Source organism: Dama dama, chromosome 9 (assembly GCF_033118175.1).
Source record: "Dama dama isolate Ldn47 chromosome 9, ASM3311817v1, whole genome shotgun sequence".
Taxonomy (NCBI): domain Eukaryota; kingdom Metazoa; phylum Chordata; class Mammalia; order Artiodactyla; family Cervidae; genus Dama; species Dama dama.
Window position 1 is genome coordinate 33336744 of NC_083689.1, and position 20346 is coordinate 33357089.

A 20346-nucleotide genomic window follows, 5' to 3' on the forward strand; every position below is an offset into this window, starting at 1 on the left:
TGTCACCAAAGAAATTATTACATTTGTTAAATCAGTGGACCAGAAGGATTAAAGCGGTTGTGTCCTATGACTTTGAAGATATTGGAGGGTGGCATTGATGGTATGAAGGGTAGTTAATCTTGCCTATTCTGATATAGTAATTATAGGTATTTTACAATACTTGTTAATGTTCTGTTTCAAAATACACTGACTCTTGAACTTAAAATGTCTTGTTTCTGGAAAAGTTGCCACAGTTCAAAATACTTGGATGTATAGTATCTGATTTTTCTATAAAATTGCATTATAATGGAAGGTTATATTCCTGATATCTACCTTTTGTATGTATGAATCTAAAAACCATACCTAATGAACTGGAAGTGGAATGTGTCCACACTGTTTAGAGAATTGAAATTTAGTCTGTTAAATGACTTTATGCGGTGGCTTGTTTTTAATATTACATTTTCATAAACTTTTCAGCTGATAAATATATTAAATGTAATATGATTGTGTGTTTTAGTTTGGAGTCTTTAGGTTCTTATAAATTACTTTGGAGCAAGCAATAGCATTTGTAATAACATTTTTGGTCTTTATGTGACTAACATGCAAAAAATTAGAAAATTTTTCTGTCATTTTGGATTACCATTCCCAAGAACTTCATCAACTTTTTGTTGCTTCCTGCTGTTGTTTGAGGCACATCTGCCTTTCAGATGTCCAAGTGAACTCCTTGTGTGTGTGTATGCTCATTTCTGTCCGACTCTTTGTGATCCTGTGGACTGTATCCTGCCAGGCTCCTCTGTCCATGGGATTCTCCAGGCAAGAATACTCGAGTGGGTTGCCATTTCCTTTTCAGGAGATCTTTCCTATCCAGAGATCAAACCCAGGTCTCCATCATTGGCAGGTGGATTCTTTACCACTGAGTCACCCAGGAAGCCTTAAGTCCACTCCTATTGTATCTAATTTTACAGTTCTTTTGATTGTTTATCAAATTGTTTCCAAAGTCTTCTGAGCTTTGGTGTGAATAAAGGACAGAATCAAAGGGACCCAGCACTGAATGTGACAGTGAAGTCGTAGAATGGAAGTCTTTCCTCACAGCTTAAGTTCTGCCTTTTACTTCATGTTAAAGGCTGAGAATCATGGCTGAAAGACTGTTTTTATTTAAAACTTGAAAGCCCAGAAAGGGTTTCCTCTTACAGACATAGCTTTTCTCACAGGGTTTATATAATATAGAACTATTGCTTTTTCTGTTTTGCTCCTAGTGGAGAAACTGGTTTTAGAGATGATGTTGGCCAGAAGCACAGGGATGATCTAAAATTGGATGAAGGACTTCCCTGGTGGTCCAGTGGTTAAGACGACACACTTCCACTGCAGGGGCATGGGTTCAATCCCTGGTCAGGGTGCTGAGAGCCCACATGCTTGTGGTACAGCCAGAAAATAAAACAAATAGAATAGATGTTTTGAGGGAAAGTCTTGAACAAGCCCACTTAGAAAGCACATATTAGTTTTTGTGTTTCCTGATTGCCACAGGCCCATTTGTTTAATCATCAAGTGATTACAGTAAGCCAGCAGTTTGCCCAGTATCAGGGCAGGGGGCATATAGACAAAGAGCTCAACCTAGTGAAGAAGACAGATTCAGAAATATGTTAGTAAATGAGGAAGGCCAGTATTATAGTACACTTGACAAAGAAAAGTGGAAAGAATATTCTGCCCCAAGGAAATAGTTAGAATCCACTTAATACTCTGTAGAAATTATTTGATCATAAGGACTACTGCTTCTCTTTGATTCATTTTAAGGCTTTTAAAAAAAAGGTTGGGCATTTTATGTTTGATAGATTTTATGTTATCATGCTCTGCATTGGTATGAAATTGTTGTGTCCTATTACCTAATGGAATTTGTGAGATAACATTTATATTAGAAAAAAAGTTTAATGCGTTTCCTTTTTTTAAAATCACTACATCTGTTAAATTTCTAGGGGATGAACTCTGTGAGATGACCGAAATTCAGTTTATGTAATTGTTTAGAAGTTGAATGTATGCACAGGATTCTTCTTGTATTAATAGAAAAAGTAGTTTTCACTAGTAGAGCTTAAATCCTAGTTTTGTCAATAAACAACAAAGTATCAGATGAAAGTTAAGTGAGCATTACAGTATCTTTATATTTGACTTTAAATACAAAATAAGTTCAGCAATAGGCCAGGCATTCTTCTGTTTAATCTGGTGTGACTTATGCTGAAAGAAATAATGTCAATCTTTGATTCTTTTGTAGTATATTCTCAGTTCAGAGACAAAACACTATGACTGCATCCTTTAGGAGTTGACTAAGGGTTTTTTTAACCCATAAAAAAATCAGGACATTATTATATAAAGGAAAATAAGTTTAAAAATTGAACTTAGCAAGCGTTTCTTGACAGTATACTGTGTCACAAAAGCTGTTCCTTGGAGTGCAAAGATGGAAATGATAAGAACTGTGCCCTCAGGAATTCTTTTTCCCCCACATTTTAGTTTTATTATTTCTTCATAAGAATATTTTTGAAGTATAACATTGTGTGAATTTAATGTGTACAGCAGGTTAATTTGCTACATTTATACACCTCAAGGGTACCAGCACTGTCTTTGTTTAAGGGAGTCATTTTCACTTCTAAATCTTTGTCTTACTGGGAATTTATCAAAGTGACTCTCTTCCTTAATTAGTATATTGCCTTCAAATTACAGTATTCTCCTTCTTCCCCAGAGCATCATTTGAAGATGACTTGTAAAGCAACTTTGGAAGCCAGTGCTGGGCAAATAATGCATTTTTTTTCTGTAATCTCTGTGATTTTTTTCTGTTAATACTGAAAATATTTATATAATTTTAAAGTTGGTGATAGTAAAACCATAAGGTATTTGTACCATTTATCTATTAAAATTTATTTGCTCATAATATTCATATTGTACTCTCTTTTTCACAGATTATAAATCTCATCTGTACACTGCTTTAAGATTTTTGTTTTCCTTAAATTCTAGGTACTCATATCCTTTCTTCGGAAGTGCAGCTCCTATTATGACTAACCCTCCAGTAGAAGTTCGGAAAAACATGGAGGTTTTTCTTCCCCAGTCTTACTGTGCATTCGATTTTGCAACTTTGCCTCATCAACTCCAGGATACTTTCCTAAGGTAATGTGTACATGATAGTATTTTTTTCAAATCAGCTCTCGAAAATTTGTATCTTGTTGACAAGAGGAATTCCTTTACATGTCTAAATCCATAGCAGCTTATGCATTTGAGAATCTGGAAACAAACTTAACATCTCTGACACTTGTGCTTCCACTATAAGGTTTTATCAGTATGTGTTCATGAAGGCTTTTCTCAGATTTTCATATCTGGTTTTCCTGAGTTGGGATATTAGAACTTTACTAAAACAATATAGGAGTAGTGAAGGCTCTTTGAAAAGTAATCTTGCTTTTTCCTGTACAATATGTGAAGATAAATACAGGCTGTTTAATTCTTGATGATTCATTTAATGACTGTAATGCATTGTTTGCTTTTTCTGTTTTTTTTTTTAATCTGTATAAAATAGAGATGTTGTTCCAGCTATCTGAAATGGATTTGTGAAGAAAAATGAGATCTTTGAAATATCTTTTTACTTTCTTAGAGTATCACAATTCAAAAAGAATTTTAAAAGAGAAAAAAATAAACATTATGTAACCATTCGTGGGAATAGTGTTTGAAGGGTTTTCTTTATTGCATAGGAAGAGGTGTAAAAAAAATGTAATAATATTTTCTATGTGTTATTTGTAGAACTGAGCCTTTACATTCCAGGTAACAAAAACATGCTTGACTACATTAAAGGAATTCAAAATTTTTAGTCCAGAAAAGCCTTAGTTCACAGTTGATAAGTATGAACACATGTTTCTCTTTTCCTTAGGATTCCATTGCTGGTTGAATTATGGCACAAGGATAAAATGAGTAAAGATTTACTTCTGGGAATCGCCAGAATCCAACTTTCTAACGTCTTGTCTTCAGAAAAAACTCGCTTTTTAGGTTCTAATGGTGAACAGTGTTGGCGACAAACTTACAGTGAAAGTGTGCCTATTATTGCAACACAAGGGTAATGCATTTCTTATATTTAGTCTTTGCTTTTTATTCTGTTTAGCTGGTTATAGCCTTATCCTTTAATGTCATTTTTTTCATATCTTTTCTCTTTGACCCATGGGGGCTATATCCCAGTTTGCTCGTTAGCTTTCTGATACCTAGTATACCCTCACAGAGTGAATCTGTGGTACCATAATACTTAAGAGTGTTGAGTGAGTATTTCTCTCTCCTCTGTTTAGACTCATAATTTTAAGTTCAGGATCAGGCTTTTTTTTTTTTAATTTAGTAATTCAAGTCAAATTTATAATGTATTTTTACATTATTTTGAATTTTTCTACTTGAAAAATATGTAAACTTTTGCCTTAAATATAGTTGGCGAATGTTACAGATGTTTGACTCTAAAAAATGAGTATTTTTTTTTGGCCCTGAAATTCACTGCCACAGTGAAAAACTGGAGTTCGTATATTTTAAATGAAATCATTCAACAATTATCTCTTTATATATCACCTGCCTTTATGTTTATAGTGCAATAAGAATGTGGAAGAAAAGCAGGCCCAGTGAAAAGCTGAGATGTCTTAAGTCTTATTGGAATTTCTTCCCTCACTGTTCCTTCTCCAGTCCACTTCCAGAGACTGAAGGGTTTAGTAAACTTTCTTATTTACTTGGAGATCTGGGAACAGTTTTTTTAGAAAATCGGTTATTCTGGATAATTGAAAATTCTTTTAAAACTTAACATTCTTTTCTGTTAGGTCAAGTAGAATATAATGAAAACAATCATTACTTGTTGGAAGTTATTCTAATGATGATTGCTTTGAATATTAACTTTTATTGACCTGCTGTGTAGACAAGTTTTAAGAAATTTACTTAAGCGAAAACTTCAGAGGTGATTCTGCTTCATTTTACTTTACTCATTTCTTCTAAAATCTGAGATGAGAAGAAGGAAATGTAAAAGTTGATTAAGAGTTCTAATTGTGTGAATCCAATCCTTAAAGTTTTGATTTAAACAAAGCCACGTATTTTTGTTGCCAAAATTTTATTTTCCTTTAACATTTTTTTATTTAATGCCCCATGCAGTTCTGTGATACAGAGAGGTATTCATTATAATAAACATGTCATTATCCTGCTTCCAGGATTTAATCCTGAAGCAATGCTCATATTCAGCAAAAGATTTATGAACGAGAATGTTACAGTCCAAGAAAAGCAGAAAAAAGAGTTCAGAATAATCTATATATAATTGAGTAGGGGAATTGTTATGTGTTTAAAATTTTACCAAATAAATTCATTAGTATGTTTTACAGGCTTTAAAAGTTACATTTTTGAATTAGTGTTTGTTATTACACTGGAGAAAATGTTCCTGTATAAATGGAAAAATGGACAAAACTGTATGAATTTTAATATGCATGAGTACATGCATATCTACATAATCTAAAAAAGAAGAAAATGAAATTTTAGCACTCTTTGTGGGCAGTGAGATTTAAAATTTCTCTTTTATACTTTTGAAGTTTTTCAAATAACCTACTACTGTTACAGGTAATTTTGTAGTGAATGTAGGTATGTACTTAATACTGTGTTTGTGACTAAAATGACATATATAGAAGGTCTTGAAGTCTATAGAAGCTGCTTCACTTTGAACAACAAGTGTCAGGAGCAAGACTTGTTGCCTACTCAATGCTCTAGCCTTGGGGAAGTAAAAGGAAACATAGAAGTGTTTCCATGACGTTTTAAATATTTCTGATTTCATTTGTAGGTCAAATAACAGGATAGTAGATCTTTCTTACACAGTGACTTTAGAGGATTACGGACTAGTGAAGATGCGTGAGATTTTTGTCTCCGATTCATCTCAGGTATGTGTCACTGAATGTTATGAAATTATTCTTTAAAGTGGACCTAATGTATGTATGTGTGTGTGTTTGTTTCAATATGCTTTTTTTTTTAAATTCACATCGTAGGGTTTATCTGCTGTACAACAAAAGCCGTCTTCTGTTCCTCCAGCACCCTGTCCTTCAGAAATCCAGACAGAGCCTCGTGAAACCTTAGAATACAAAGCAGCACTTGAGCTAGAAATGTGGAAAGAGATGCAAGAAGACATTTTTGAAAATCAGGTTACCTTTTAAATGTTACTTAAAAAGTATTTTTGTCCAGTTTAGTGTATCTTTCCTCCTGCAACGTAGGCTTTTCTAGGCTTTTCTTTCTTTTCCACAGGTACCTTATCTAGTCCCTTTGAATTCAAGAATTGCCTTGCTCTTTAAAAGAAAGAAAACTAAGAATTAAAAAATAGGCAGGGGACTTCCTTGGTGGTCAGGTGGCTAAGACCTCCCGCTCCCAGTGCAGAGGGCCCAGGTTCAAGTCCCTGGTCAGGGAGCTGGATTCCCACATGCCACAGTTTAAGAGTTCATGTGCCTCAACTACAAAGATCCCACGTGCTGCAACTAAGACCTGGCAGAGCCAAATAAATAAGTATAAATATTTTAAAAGGTGAACTATCAAAGAATACTCAAAATGTGACCACTTTGCAGAAGCCATCCAGAAGGAGTCTTCTAAACTTTCTCCAAGTCAGAGTTCAAGGACTTGAAGGTTTCTTTTAACTGCAGGACCTCACTTAGCATACCCCCCTGGAATCTCCAGTTGTTAAAGAAGAGAGGTGCAAAACAGCTTACTGATAGCTGTATACTGTCCTGAAATACCCTCAGATTGGGGTAACTCACATCAGGCATCCTCGGTTGTGTTTTAAATAGAATGTCTGAAAGAAATATCAGTGGTCAGTATTATTTAACTGAAAACAACTGTTATTTGAAATATTTACTTGTTTGAAATGTTTTTTTAAACTTTATTTTCCTTTCTTTTTTCTTCCTTTGGCAGCTAAAGCAGAAAGAACTGGCTCATATGCAAGCTCTTGCTGAGGAATGGAAGAAAAGAGACCGAGAGAGAGAGTCACTAGTAAACAAAAAGGTAATGACTGTATAAAAATGGAAGGAGGAAAGATAGAGTATTAATGACATAAACCTCTCTGGAATGAATAACTAAGCATAGTGGTTATATATTGGGCTGGATAAAGTGAATGAATGGGTCAAGGGTAGAAAGAAGAGTTTTCACTATAAAGTGTTTTATACTTCTTAGATTTTGAACCCTGCAAATACGTTACCAGTTCAAAAAGTGAATGAATATAAAAAACCCACTGTACCACACAGAGAACTCTATAGAGTGCCCTGTGGTGACCTAAATGGGAAGGAAATCCAAAAAAGAGGGGAGATATGTGTATGTATAGCTGATTCACTTTGCTGTAGAGCACAAATATTGTGAAGCAACTATTTATCAATAAAAATAAAGCAAACATATCCAAAACCAAAAAAAGTGAACACTCTAGAGAAACAGCCTGTCTCTGTATTTAAAAAGAAAATTAAACATTTAAGTGTATATAAATATTACATTATCATCTATTAGTTAATGAAAAGTATGCCAAACTTTTAAGCTGTTTTAAAAGACTGAATCATGAAATAAATCACATCTTTAAAAATGATAACATAAGACCATCTGATCTTATTCCAGAAAGCCAAAATTTAATATTTATCTATTCATACTCAAGTTACTGAGTAAAACAACCTTGAAAATTAGACCTGTCTCAGATATTCCAAATTTAAGTCTCTAAAAATACTCTTATATTAGTGATTCATGAAATGTCTATAAATGGGAGAAGACAAACTATGGCAGGGGAGTTTGCTACACTAGACCAAGACACAGCCCAGTGTGTGGACTAGAAAATTCTTTAAAGTTGTTTCAGGTCTCTTCTCTGACTTTCAGCCATTTACATTTAATGTAGTTATTGATATGCTTGGGTTTAATTCTACTGTCTTGCTCTCAGTTTTCAATTTGTCGCACACATTTCTTGTTCCTTTTTCGCTCTTCTCCTGTTTTCTTTTGCAATTTGTTGCATTTTTTTTTTTAATGATTCCATTTTATTTTTTACAGTTGCTTTATTAGTAACATCATCTCTTTTGTTGTATTTTTTTAGTGATTGCTCTAGGGCTTATAGAATGTATCTTTGTTGTTGTTTAGTTGCTCCGTCATGTCCAGTTATTTTGTGACCCCATGGGCTGTAGCCTGCCAGGCTCCTCTGTCCATGGGATTTCCCAGGCACGAGTACTGGAGGGGGTTGCTGTTTCCTTCTCCAGGGGATCTTCCCAGCCCAGGGATCAAACCCACGTCTCCTGTCTTGGCAGGCATATTCTTTGAGCCACCGGGAAAGCCCATGCATCTTTATTTATCACAGTTTATCTTCAGATGATATAGCACAATTAGTTTTTAACACAATTTAATCTTTGAGCCATTTTTCTAATGTGATTGATGGGTTTTTCATTGTTGATGTTTGTAACATATGTAGAAGCAAAATAGTTGATGATAACACAAGGTGTGGAAGTGAGGATATGGACATACACTGTTGTAAAGTTCTCATTCTACTTCGCTAGTTTAAGCAATCATCTCTTTTCTAGATTACTGCGTTTACTTCTTAACTTGGTACCCTGTCCTCTTTTCCTGGCCCCTGTAGTTTTTTGATACTCATATCAGCCAAGAGTAGAGGAAGTCAGATTATGTACTCCTCTGCTTAAAACCCATCCAACTGATCACATTTAGAATAAAACTCAAGAGTTCTTACCAGACCTACAAGGCCTTATGTGACCCATCCCCTCGCTTCCTCTGTGACCTCATCTTCTGCCAGCCTTCAGTTCACAGAGTCTGTTCTAACCATGTTGACCTCTCTGTATTTCGTCAGACATGCTGAGCCACTTCTCACCTCAGGATCTACAGGCTGCTTTTCTTTAGAGATACTTTCTGGTTTCTGCTCGGAGTGGTCTGAGGGAGGCCTTCTCTGATCACTATATCCAGAATAGTGTCCTCTTCACCTGCCGCCAGGCACTAACCATCCCCTCATTCTGGTTTGTTTCCCTCATAGCATTTCCCTACTATTACATTAAAGATTCACTTCTTTGATTGTAGTTTGTTTTCCCTCCGAGTATATAGGTTCCACATGACTTTGTTTTGCCTGTTGTCTGCAAGGTGTACAGTTAACATTTGTTTAAACTAAAAGGATAATGATTTCGGGTTTTACATAGTTTTGAGTTTGAGATTTATGGGGAATGTTGGCCTGTTCAGCAGGTATTTGGATTTACAGGTCTATAACTGTGGAGCGAGGTTTGACTTTGCGATACAAACTTGGGATTTCTTTGTATATCTGATGGTATGTAGATAAGGTCACCCCAGGAAGTCACATAGTTTGAGAGGAGAAGACATCCTGAGGCAGAATTCTGGGAACACAGATATTTGGGTTGTCAGAGGAAGCACATGTGGTTTGAATACTCTTACCTGCCTTCCTATGAGGCAGTTTTACATGTGGCACTCAGAATTTTTTTTATTTAGTTTTAAATTAGTTTTTATTGGAGGACAGTGTTGTGTTACTTTCTACTCTACAGCACAGTGAATCAGCCATTACATACGTCCCCGCCCTTTTGGACTTCTTCCCCATCCCGGTCACCACACGGCATTATAGAGTTCTCTGTGCCAGACGGTATGTTCTGCTTAGTTATCTATTTTATATTTAGTATCAATAGTATATATGTGTCAATCCCAATCTCCCACCTCCTCCTATCCCCTCTTCCCCCTTGGTATCCATATATTTGTGCTCTAGGTCTGTGTCTCTATTTTTGCTTTGGCAAAGTGGCACACAGAATTCGACACATTTATATTAGTGATTTGCCTAAGATTTAGGCAAATTAAGATTTATTAATTTATTAAGATTAAATTAATTAAGATTAAAGTAAACCAAAAGTCAGTGGTAGAGTTAACAGAATAAATAAATGATCTTGGTTGATTAGTATGTTGGGCTAAATAAAATACAGTTCAACAAGGACAGATGTCAAATTCTGTTATAGGAATAAAACGTTAACTTGGACAGTGGATATAGTTATTCCAGGTTTATAAATACAAACCTTGGGGATTTTCTTTGATATAACAAACGGTGTGATTAGGATCCTCAGATAGCAAATGCAGTTTTAGATGAACTTCATAGACATGTGTTGACCTGGTCTCTGGCAGTGCACGTTCTTTAGTTTATGAAAGAGTGAGATACATCTGGGTGCCATATTTGTGAAAGGACTTAGTTTAGAATAGAGACTCCAGATTAAGTCCAGCATACTAGAGGATGTGGAAATAATAACATGTGGACAATAGTTGAAGCTTGTGTTTATCATGGAGAAGAAAAAAGACTAGGAGGATATATGATGGCTATCGCTAGAGTCAAATATGTGAAGGTACTTTTTTTCTTCTTCCCAAGGGAGGGAAACATGATTAAAGGGGGGGCTCTAAGGAGCATCAAACCAGAGCTTTACTGGCAGTAGTAAAGAGAAAACTAGGTTGGGGCCTGGGACCTGGTAAGGAGGACAGAAAATTGGTTCACAAAGTCCTGGTAAATTCAGTCTGAACTGAACCATGAGAGAGGGTCCTGTGGAAACCAAGCATCCATCATGGACTCACATCTTTAAAGACAGAGCAGAGCAGGACTTTAGGCATTGGGGTAGAATTTGGCATACCAAGTATGGGCCCATGCAGGAACTCTAACTTTAGAAATGACTAAGAACTCAGTTATTTGAACTGTAATAAAGGACCAGGTCTGAACAATAGGAGGACTGACTTGAAACTGATTAGCTGGTCTATCAACAATATTAGTTGCAGGGAGAGAGCTAAATAAATAAATGAATAAGAAGGCTTCAAAAGAAAACTGGGCTGTTGAACAAGGTAGATTTTTAAGGGGCTAGTTTTTTGTTTTTGTTTTTTTTTTTTTTACTAAACAAAATTTTATTGGCAGTCTACCTTAGCACCGCATGGGTGAAGGGCTTCCTCCGGAGACTGAAAAGTACTGCAGATACCCAAGCAGAGGCTAGGTCAGCTTCTTTCCTTAGAGTGTAGTAGAATGAATTTCTGCTTTGAATTGGTGAATATAATTCATGATTTTCCTATTCTCAGATCCTTTGTTTCAGTAAAATAATAATATATGCACTTTTGAATTTGTGTTTTGAATTTGGGGAAAAGTTAAAAGTGATTTTTATTATATTTTAGGTGGCTGAATATACTATTCTCGAAGGAAAACTTCAAAAAACTCTAATTGACTTGGAGAAACGAGAGCAGCAGCTTGCCATTGCAGAATCAGAGGTACTGTATTCATCTGTCATATGTGTTTATTTCACAGAATCCATTTATTAAATAGATACTCATGAATTCATACTATTCATTTGTTTTGTCTTTGTATAAAATATATTTCATGGAAATTGTCTTTTAGGCATTATGGGGGAAACTGCTATTCAACTGGGTAAAGCATATTTTTATATGTTAGAAGGTGAAGAAAAGGTAGAAAACTGTTGTTTAAAATGGTTAATTATTATTCAGTCAGCTTTGGCTGGCTTCTGCAATAGTGGAGACTTTTGGTTACCTTTGCAATGATGTGGAAGGAATGGATAGTTGCACTACCTACAGAAAAGCATCAGGGGCCTAGAATTATACTTTTGATTGCAGTAAGAAGGGAATATCCCTTTTTCTTGCCCATTAAAGATTATATCCCAAGAAAGGATAAACATGTTAGTATTGGTTGGCCAAAAAGTTTGTTTGGGTTTTCCTGTAACATCTTGCAGAAAACTTGAATAAACTTTTTAACCAACCTAATACTGTGCCTAGTTAGCATTTTTGCTAGGTTTTATTGAATTTTACTTGATATACTTTTTAGCATTACTATAAAGGTCACTTCAAATTATTAGAATTTCTTCCACATGAAATTTATATGCCCATTCCTTGCCCAAATATTTCTTAAAATTTTCTCGGTATATAACTCAAACCTTATGTAAATCCATGGCTGATTCATGTCAATGTATGGCAAAAACCACTACAATATTGTAAAGTAATTAGCCTCCAACTAATAAAAATAAATGGGGAAAAAAAAAAAAAACTCTAACCTTATCTTTACACATTTTCTGGGATTTCTAAATTGATTTACATAGTTAAACCTAAATATAATATAATATGTATTTGTTTCTAATAGTAAGGCTCTGTTATCTTCTATATGATTAGGTAAAAAAATTAGTTTCTAAAGAAGAAAAGAAACTTGGGCATATTTGCTTATATAATAAAATGGGTTATTTAGATCAGTTATTTAGTTATTTAGTCTTAAATAGTTAAGGCTTTTTCAGTTGAATTTATGCATCATATATGGATTTGGGGATATACTTTGTATTTTAGTAGTAAATGATTAAAAATTTTAATTTTAATATACCTAAACATTAACTCTCTAATACCTGAAAATATGAAAATCAGTTTGTAAATTATTCTGAACACTTGACCATATATATAAGGATAATATTGAGCAATATAATGCAACTAGTAGTGAATCACCCTCTTAAAGATGTACCCGTTTTAAGCTTCAAAGAGAAAGAAGAGAACTGAAATCAGAACGTGAACGGAACCTGCAAGAACTTCAGGATTCTATCCGGAGGGCCAAGGAAGATTGTGTTCACCAAGTAGAACTGGAAAGGTTGAAGATGAAGCAACTACAAGAGGATAAACACCGACTTCAGCAGCAAGTAGGGTTAAAATATGTGTTACCTCTTTAAACTGAGAGTTTATTTACATTCTAGAAATAATAGAAATGGTTCGCTAAAGAGTTATAAAAATTCTCAGTAATTTGGACTACTAATTGTATTTATTGCACTGAGATTCAAATGTAAGTTGAATCTTCTTTTCCTGAGTCAAAGCTAAGGACTATATTGGAATAATCTCTTATAATTATTTGCATGAGTATGTGCTATATTTGAGTTAAATCTCAAATTAGAATTTTTTTTCAGATAAATCTCCTCTTAGCAAACATACTTTTCATATATGACTGGACCAAGTTCAGTTAAGAACCAAATTTCATGAGAGAATTGTCTGTGCTCCTCCTCGTTTTTCACCTCTCAACCGCTTCTCCTCAGGTTTCTATCCCCATTGTCCCAGGCAGTTGTCAGAGAAACGACCAGTGGCTCAGCCATTAATTTCCGTGGGCATTTTTCATTTCTCATCTAAATCACACTTATCACCAGCATCAACACTGTTGTTTTTGCTTTTGTATATTCTCTTCTCTCAGTGCCACTCTCCTTGTTTTTCTCTACTTTCTGGCCATGCCTCAGGCTCTCTGAAAGCTTATTTTCCTTTGTCTAGACATTAAATGTTGAACTACCTCCCAGCTCCAGACTTAGACTGTGCTAAGCAGTCTTATTCATGTCTATAGTTTCAGAGACAGCCTATATCTCTGGGACTTGCACATTTGTATCCCAGACCTTACCTTTGCACCCTGGACCCACTTATCTCATTGCCTTTTAGACATCTCTCCTTGGGTGTCTTGGGCGTTTAAAACTCAACATGAGCCTCCTATCCATACTTGACCTTGCTGTAAGTGTTCTTTACTTCAGTGAGCAACCCCTGTAACCTGTTCTTCTGTTGCAGCCTAAGTGATATTTTTGAAGTTTGGGAATCATGACACTCTCTTCTAAAACCATTTAGGGTTGTCTTAATGCTCATAGAATAAAGATCAGAATTACTGTCTTGCCCTATCAACCTTTGCGTAGTTTGCACCCAGCCTACCTACCTCACCTCGTCTCTCGCTGTTGCTGTATGGTCCTCTTCAGGTCCTCGGGCATACCATGCATGCTTCACCCTTTAGAATCTTTGTGTACTCTGCTTTTTCTTGGCCCAGTGAACTATACTAATCTCTGTTTGCAGCTGAGGCATCGCTTTCCCAGAGAAATCTTCCCTGACCCCTACTGTCCAAGTCTAAGTCAAGTTTTGTTATATGTTTTCTTGGTGTACTCTTCTCTTATTCTATTTCTTTATGATATGTTATAGCAGTTTGTTTTTTATTTTCATTAGTGTGATGATTTGATCAGTGTCAGATTGTTAGGTCAGTGAAACTATTTGGGTTTCTATCTGTATGCCTGGAGCCCAGCCAGTCTTCAGTACATAATATGGGCTTAAAAAATATTTGCTGGGAAAAAAAAAAAGGCTCAAGCTGTTAAAAATGAAGCTTATCTATCTTGAAAAATTTCAGTGTAGATTAGATATATATGATGAATGCCTCTGAAGTCTTTAGTAAATTCTGGCATGAAGAATAGTTTCCCTAGCAGTTCAGGGTCAGGTAAGACCATATTATTTAGGTGGTTATAAAGATAAATTCGATTGTTATTATGGCAGTCTCATGTAGATTTATGAAAGATAAAGTTGTAAAAGTGGGCAATTGTGCTGGGATTCTCCAGGATTGCTTCTCTTCTACGATTTGTCAGGAAGATTGAGCCATCTAGAAAAAAATGCTTCTAAGATATGTTAGAATCCCTAGGGGAGCTGTTGGAAAAAAAAACAACAAAACAAAACATGGGCATTGCTACCCTGTCCCTACCCTACCTGAGGTATAATTAGCTTACATCTTTGTGGAAAGAATTAGTATTTTGGAAAAATTCCCCAGAGCACTCCTAAAATGTAAGCTAAAACCTGTGGGAAAAACTGGTAGAAAGCAGAAGTTTTGGGGGTGCCCAATTACTAAGTCCATGACTGTAAACATTTCCCCTCTTCTGTATTAGAGAACTTTGCAGGCCCTTACTCTGAACCAGGTTACGTGTACGTACACACAATTCTAACAAGACGGGTAGAAGGGACAGATACACCATCAGTGCACAGTGATGAAGTATATACATTCAAATATGTAAAAGCAGTTATTAGAAGTGAAAAAAGCCAATGTAAATTGTGATCCACTTAGCAAAGGAAAAAGAGCCCAGTATGCCTAATAGTAGATTGATAATGTGCCTGTCAAAAAGTGCCAAACACTAAGTTTATTAGCTTTTGTTTTAAACAAAAATGTGACAGATTCTTTAGAGAAGTTTCTATTCAATTTTAAAAGTTTGCGTGTTCAAAGAGGTAAACTTTAGTTATATGGGAAACTTCTACGTATGGAACACTCACTACCTTAAGATGCTAGATAAATCCTGATTAGAATTATTGATAATTACTAGCATAAATAAGAATTTATTGGTAATTTAAGTTCCATTTTTGCTACCAGTTTTCTCAGTATTTCACATTTCGTTAAGTCTTAGAGAAATAAAAAACTGGTTTACCTAATGATGGCTAGTCATATTGGTATGTTTTTGGAAAGCTTCTTTAACAGTACTTGAAAGTGAAGGGAAAGTGTTGGTCACTCAGTCGTGTCCGACTCTGTGACCCCAGGGACTGTAGCCCACCAGGCTCCTCTGTCTGTCGGATTTCCCAGACAAGAATACTGGAGTGGGTTGCCATTTCCTTCTCCAGGGGATCTTCCTGACCCAGGGATCAAACCTGGGTCTCCTGCACTGCAGATGGATTCTTTACCGTCTGGGCCACCAGGGAATCCCTGTGCTTACTTCCATTTGATAAAAAAAAAAACCCCAGATTTTGAAACAACACTTTTATTATCTTTTTGTCTTGATAGTTTTGAAACTGTTTTAAGGGAAATTACAGTGTTTAGTCAAGACAGTCTTTTTTTTTTTTTTAATTTAAGGAAATATTGCCTGCTTTCATTAGAGGACCATTCTAGGAGATGAAGATATCTGAGTTCTGTTCGTATGTCTGCCACTTGCTGGCTGTATGGCACTGCCTCAGTAATCTAGTTCTCTGACCCTCAGTTTTGCTACCTATAAATATGAAGGGACTGAGCCAAATCTTTAAGTTGTAATCATATTGGAATTGTGAAATTCATAGAGTATCAAATTATAAGAACAATAAATACTGCATTAAAATTAAACTTACTTTCATCAATAATCAGGTATACCTATAATGTTCGATCATTCATGACACATTTTAAAAAATTATTTCCAGTGTTTTTATAATATTACTTTTCTGTCACCTAAAATTTAACAACAATGTTCTCAAGATACTGGTTTAATAAGAAATTTCATACTCTTAAAAAGTTTTTGTATATTGTTAATCAGTTGACTTACTGAATTTTTAAGATTACTAGAGCAGTTAATTTTCCTCATTACAGTTTATGTATTTTCTAAATTTTCTAAATATGAACATGCCTTAAAGATAAAATGACACTGTTGAATTCTGTAATACTACACTTTGCATACCTCTGTTTTAAAACGGCTATAATCTTTTTTTAATACAGCTTAACGATGCTGAAAATAAGTATAAGACTTTAGAAAAAGAGTTCCATCAGTTCAAAGATCAGCAAAGCAGCAAACCAGAAATTCGACTACAGTCTGAAATAAATCTTCTCACTTTGGAAAAGGTACCTGTGTTGGTTTATGGCATCTTAACTAGCCCTAATGATCATTTTATAAAATCAGTAAATGATACTTGCATATTCAGTGTAATAACATTTAACTGTAGTATTCTGATATCAAATAATACATCTCATCAAAGAATTTGATGCACATGACGCTGTCACTTGAATTTCATCGCTTTATTTTTAACAATTATAGCCTATACTGGAGTCATTGGTTGAAAACTGCAGAACTGAGTAACTCTTGGACTAAAGGAATTCACAAACCTGTCAGGAAAGCTATAACAGCCAGGAGAAACTGAAGCTTTAAAAAAGGAGAGGATGGTTGGACCGTAGAAATAAAATGTAGTCCTTGATATAACTATTCAAGAGGCAAAAAGGGTGTATATAGAAAATTTGGAGAGAAGAATAAGAATGTGGTTTAAAAAATGGAGTTGGAAAAGGGTATTAACTGATTTCTTCTAGCATTTCTGAATTCATTAAATGTTTCTGGAGCTTGTCAAATGCCATGCTATCTTTGGTTCCTCCTCTTACCTCATACCTATTTAATTGCAAAGTTCTGCTTCTCACATATCTAGACACTCTCAGCCTTCTCTTCATTTCTTTACCAGTGACCTTGAATTTGAATCAAGCTGGACATTTCCCACCCTTTTTGATTAATCCAAGTATTTAAAGTACTTCTGTTTTTGTATTATGAATTCTGTGACCTACCAGAGGTCTTTGAAGCATTCAGACAATATCTCATAAATTCTCACAAGCTCTATTAAGTAGGTGTCAAAAATATTTGCATTTTTACCTTGGGGAAATTCAGGACCAAATATCTCAAAATTGGAACAGAAATATTTATCTTATTAATCTTTTCTGAATATAAATTAGATAATATCCACCACAGAAATAAATGGTAAGTGATTTTTAAAATTCCTTCTTCCAACTGCATTTCTACCAATAGAATAGAAATCACCAAACATAGTACAAGTATAAATAGTACCATGAACTTGTTAAGGGAAAAAAAAAGTGTAATTGAAGTGCCTTTATATCAGACCTACTGAATTCATCTACTGTTTTTAAATACCTAGTAAAACAAGACTTCTCAGCTCATTTTAAAATTCTTTGTAAGTGCTTTTGGAGCCAGAAGAGGGCAGAATCTTATTTCTTAAGTAGTAAAGTCATAAAAGCACAAAAAGGAAGGCTTAAGTGAAGAAGTCCCTGATTTAGTCTGCAACTTCTAATTATGTCTGATTGAGAGCTTTTTCTTTTCTGTTTACTCATCTCTTCAGTGTAACACAAATATTCCCATTCTTCACTGAAATGGTCTACAGATAAGTTAACATTAAGATTTAAGTTAACATTAACAGTTTTACTAAATTCACTTCTTGATTCCCTTTATAAGAAGTAAAAAATAGTTTGATTTGCTTTAAGCTAGGAAATGACTTTATATGGCTTAAAAGTAATTTGGACTTTTAAAAAATAAGATAGGGAAAGCATTATAATTTAGTAGGGCATAAAGAAGAAGACATAAGTTCTACAGAAGCCAAAATTGGTGTACTTAAGAGCATTTGGTGAGTTCCTATTGTGTGCCCACTCCTGACTTAAGAAAGAGGGGAAAATGAGAGAAAAGAAAAGAATAAGAGGAAAAATATGTTATCCTTTTGAAAGGGACCTCACAGAGTTTGTAACCTAATTGGGGAGATAACCCAGAGAGGCTTAAATGATTGTATATAATTAAATACCAGGGAATGTGATAGAAACTCTTTGCAACTCAGAAAGAAGAAATCATTTGATGTTCAGAATAGAGTAGTTTTAAGGCATCTCCATGTAGAGTTAGAATTTGAGCTGAACCTTAAGTTTTAAGCAAGCAATGAAGCAAAAAAATGGACAGGTTCAGGAATTAACTTGGACTAGGAGATGGAGGGGGACAAAACTGGTGGTTGGTATTTCATACTGAGCACCAAGAATGTTGAACAAGTAGGATGGAAATTGTGTTTTGGTGCTTTAACACCGAGGCAGAGGAGTTTGGGTTCAATACTTGCCAATAGGCAAGTATTTAGTAGCTATTGTAGATGCTTTAGTAGAGAGTAAACTGATGCAATAGTGGCTTGCAGGATTTGTAGATAGAATATATTTAAGGCTGAGGAGACAAGAGAAGATGAGATGAGCCTGAACTTAGGAAATGGTAGTAAGAATACAAAAGAATAAAACTGGAAAATATTTCAAGGGAGAAATCTGTAGTTTCTTATGACAGATTGGAACTGGAGAATAGAAGATTAGAGGCAAAGACAATGCCATGCCAACAGTAGAGAATTAGGAGTTGTGGATATATCAAGGATAGAAATAGGGACATTAAAATCAGTGGAAGTCTGCTTGGTCTTCACTAGGCCCTGAATTGATGCTGGGTGCTGAGCAGAATTTTATTTTCAGTCTGTAACTTGGCTTATAATTTAAGTGCAAAAAAGGTTTCCTCAAGTCTCATGTCTACTACCCACAAAAAGGGCCCTTAACTCGAGGTCTTTGAATGTCCTGAAATTGTGTCAGAACTTTGGTTGTGTACATTTTTCTGGGAATTGGGTGTGTATATTACATTAGAATCACAGAGGCATTTGTATCATTAAAAAAAGTTAGGAATCACTGATTTGATAGTTTGGGATGAATTAGGAAAATGATGTTTACATCTCAGATTTGTTAGCTATCACTTTTTTGTTGTTTGTTAAGAATAAAGAAATTATATGTTTTGATTATATATGTGTTTTAAATTAGTGTGAATAACAATGCAAATGTGAATTATTTTGATAATCATGGCAAAACGGATGTAACCTACCCAGTTTTTTCTGATGGAGTCAATTTAGTGGGTATAAACGATCTTTCTAGTTGTCCTAACCCTCATCCTGGGGCTTGTCCAGGACACTATACCTTCTCCAAGATGGAGGGACATGATCACTTTTATAATTGAATACTATTCTTGTATCTCACAGTTATAAACAGATTTTTGCTTTTCCTCTGACATATGTCCAGTTAAGTAATAGGAATAAATCTTTGGGGGCATAAGTGGAAGAGATCATATTTGATAATCTCAGAATATTATTCAGCTTAAGACGTATGAGTCTACTTGTGAAATGTCAACACATTTAAATCCAAGCTCTAGGGATTTGTAAAGCAGCAAAAACCTTGACTCCATGAAGTCATATATTACTGCAGAGAACGTTCTGGTCTTTTGTGAAGGGGTTTTGGCAATCTACTTTTCCTTTCATTTTATTTCCTCCTGAGTTTTCTGAAGTTTGAATATTTGGATAGTGTCTTTGATTTTATTTTTCTGCAAAACATTAGGAGTTGTGTGTATGGGAAAAACTAGAATCGATATTCAAAAGCTACAGCAGTTTAGATGAACAGTATGTTACTGTAATTCAGCCATATTATCACCTTATCACTTCAATAGTAAAACTGTCTGTTGGCTGCATGAATTTGTTTGGTACTTGGTTTGAAACTTTGAGAGAGCACATTCCAAGAGCTAGCCAAGTTGGCTTCAGTTCATGCACAACAGATTGCCTGCTGCAAGTATAAATAACTGTATTTTAAAAATTGAATCTCTTTCGTGTTTCTCTTCATGTGTTTGAGGAAAAATAGAAAATAAAAGTTAGATGAGTGTTTTTAGGAGCATTATTTTTCTTACTTGGGTTTAACATTCTTAAAATATTTTTGACTTTGTAGTCTTACTAAACTGCTTTCTGATAAAACAGTTCACTGTTCTCAGAATTCTGTGATTTTTGCCAAAATGAGTTATAAAAGTATCTCTACAAGCTCTCTTCACTGTAAGACAAAATTCCACATAATGATAGGTCTCCAAAAGGAGTAATCTGGTTTCAGGGTCGAGAGTGTCAGCTAAATTGGAATGCTAACAACTGCTTTTTGTAAAAAAACAACCCCCAAAAATGTGTTTTTTTTTACTCTATGATCTTTGTTATATGTTTTAAATACATTTATAGTAA

General features: G+C 34.8%; 1 protein-coding gene across 3 annotated transcripts in view; it reads left to right on the top strand.

Annotated features, from left to right (window-relative positions):
- Nucleotides 1-20346, top strand: part of CEP120 (centrosomal protein 120) — an 81606-nt gene that overhangs the window by 47268 nt on the left and 13992 nt on the right. For all 3 annotated transcript variants that reach the window (XM_061150904.1, XM_061150905.1, XM_061150907.1), the window contains 8 exons: nucleotides 2980-3129; nucleotides 3881-4063; nucleotides 5795-5891; nucleotides 5997-6149; nucleotides 6907-6996; nucleotides 11155-11247; nucleotides 12504-12665; nucleotides 16250-16372. In XM_061150904.1, the coding sequence (XP_061006887.1) occupies nucleotides 2980-3129; nucleotides 3881-4063; nucleotides 5795-5891; nucleotides 5997-6149; nucleotides 6907-6996; nucleotides 11155-11247; nucleotides 12504-12665; nucleotides 16250-16372 (1051 nt within the window). The remainder of the gene's footprint in view (nucleotides 1-2979; nucleotides 3130-3880; nucleotides 4064-5794; nucleotides 5892-5996; nucleotides 6150-6906; nucleotides 6997-11154; nucleotides 11248-12503; nucleotides 12666-16249; nucleotides 16373-20346) is intronic.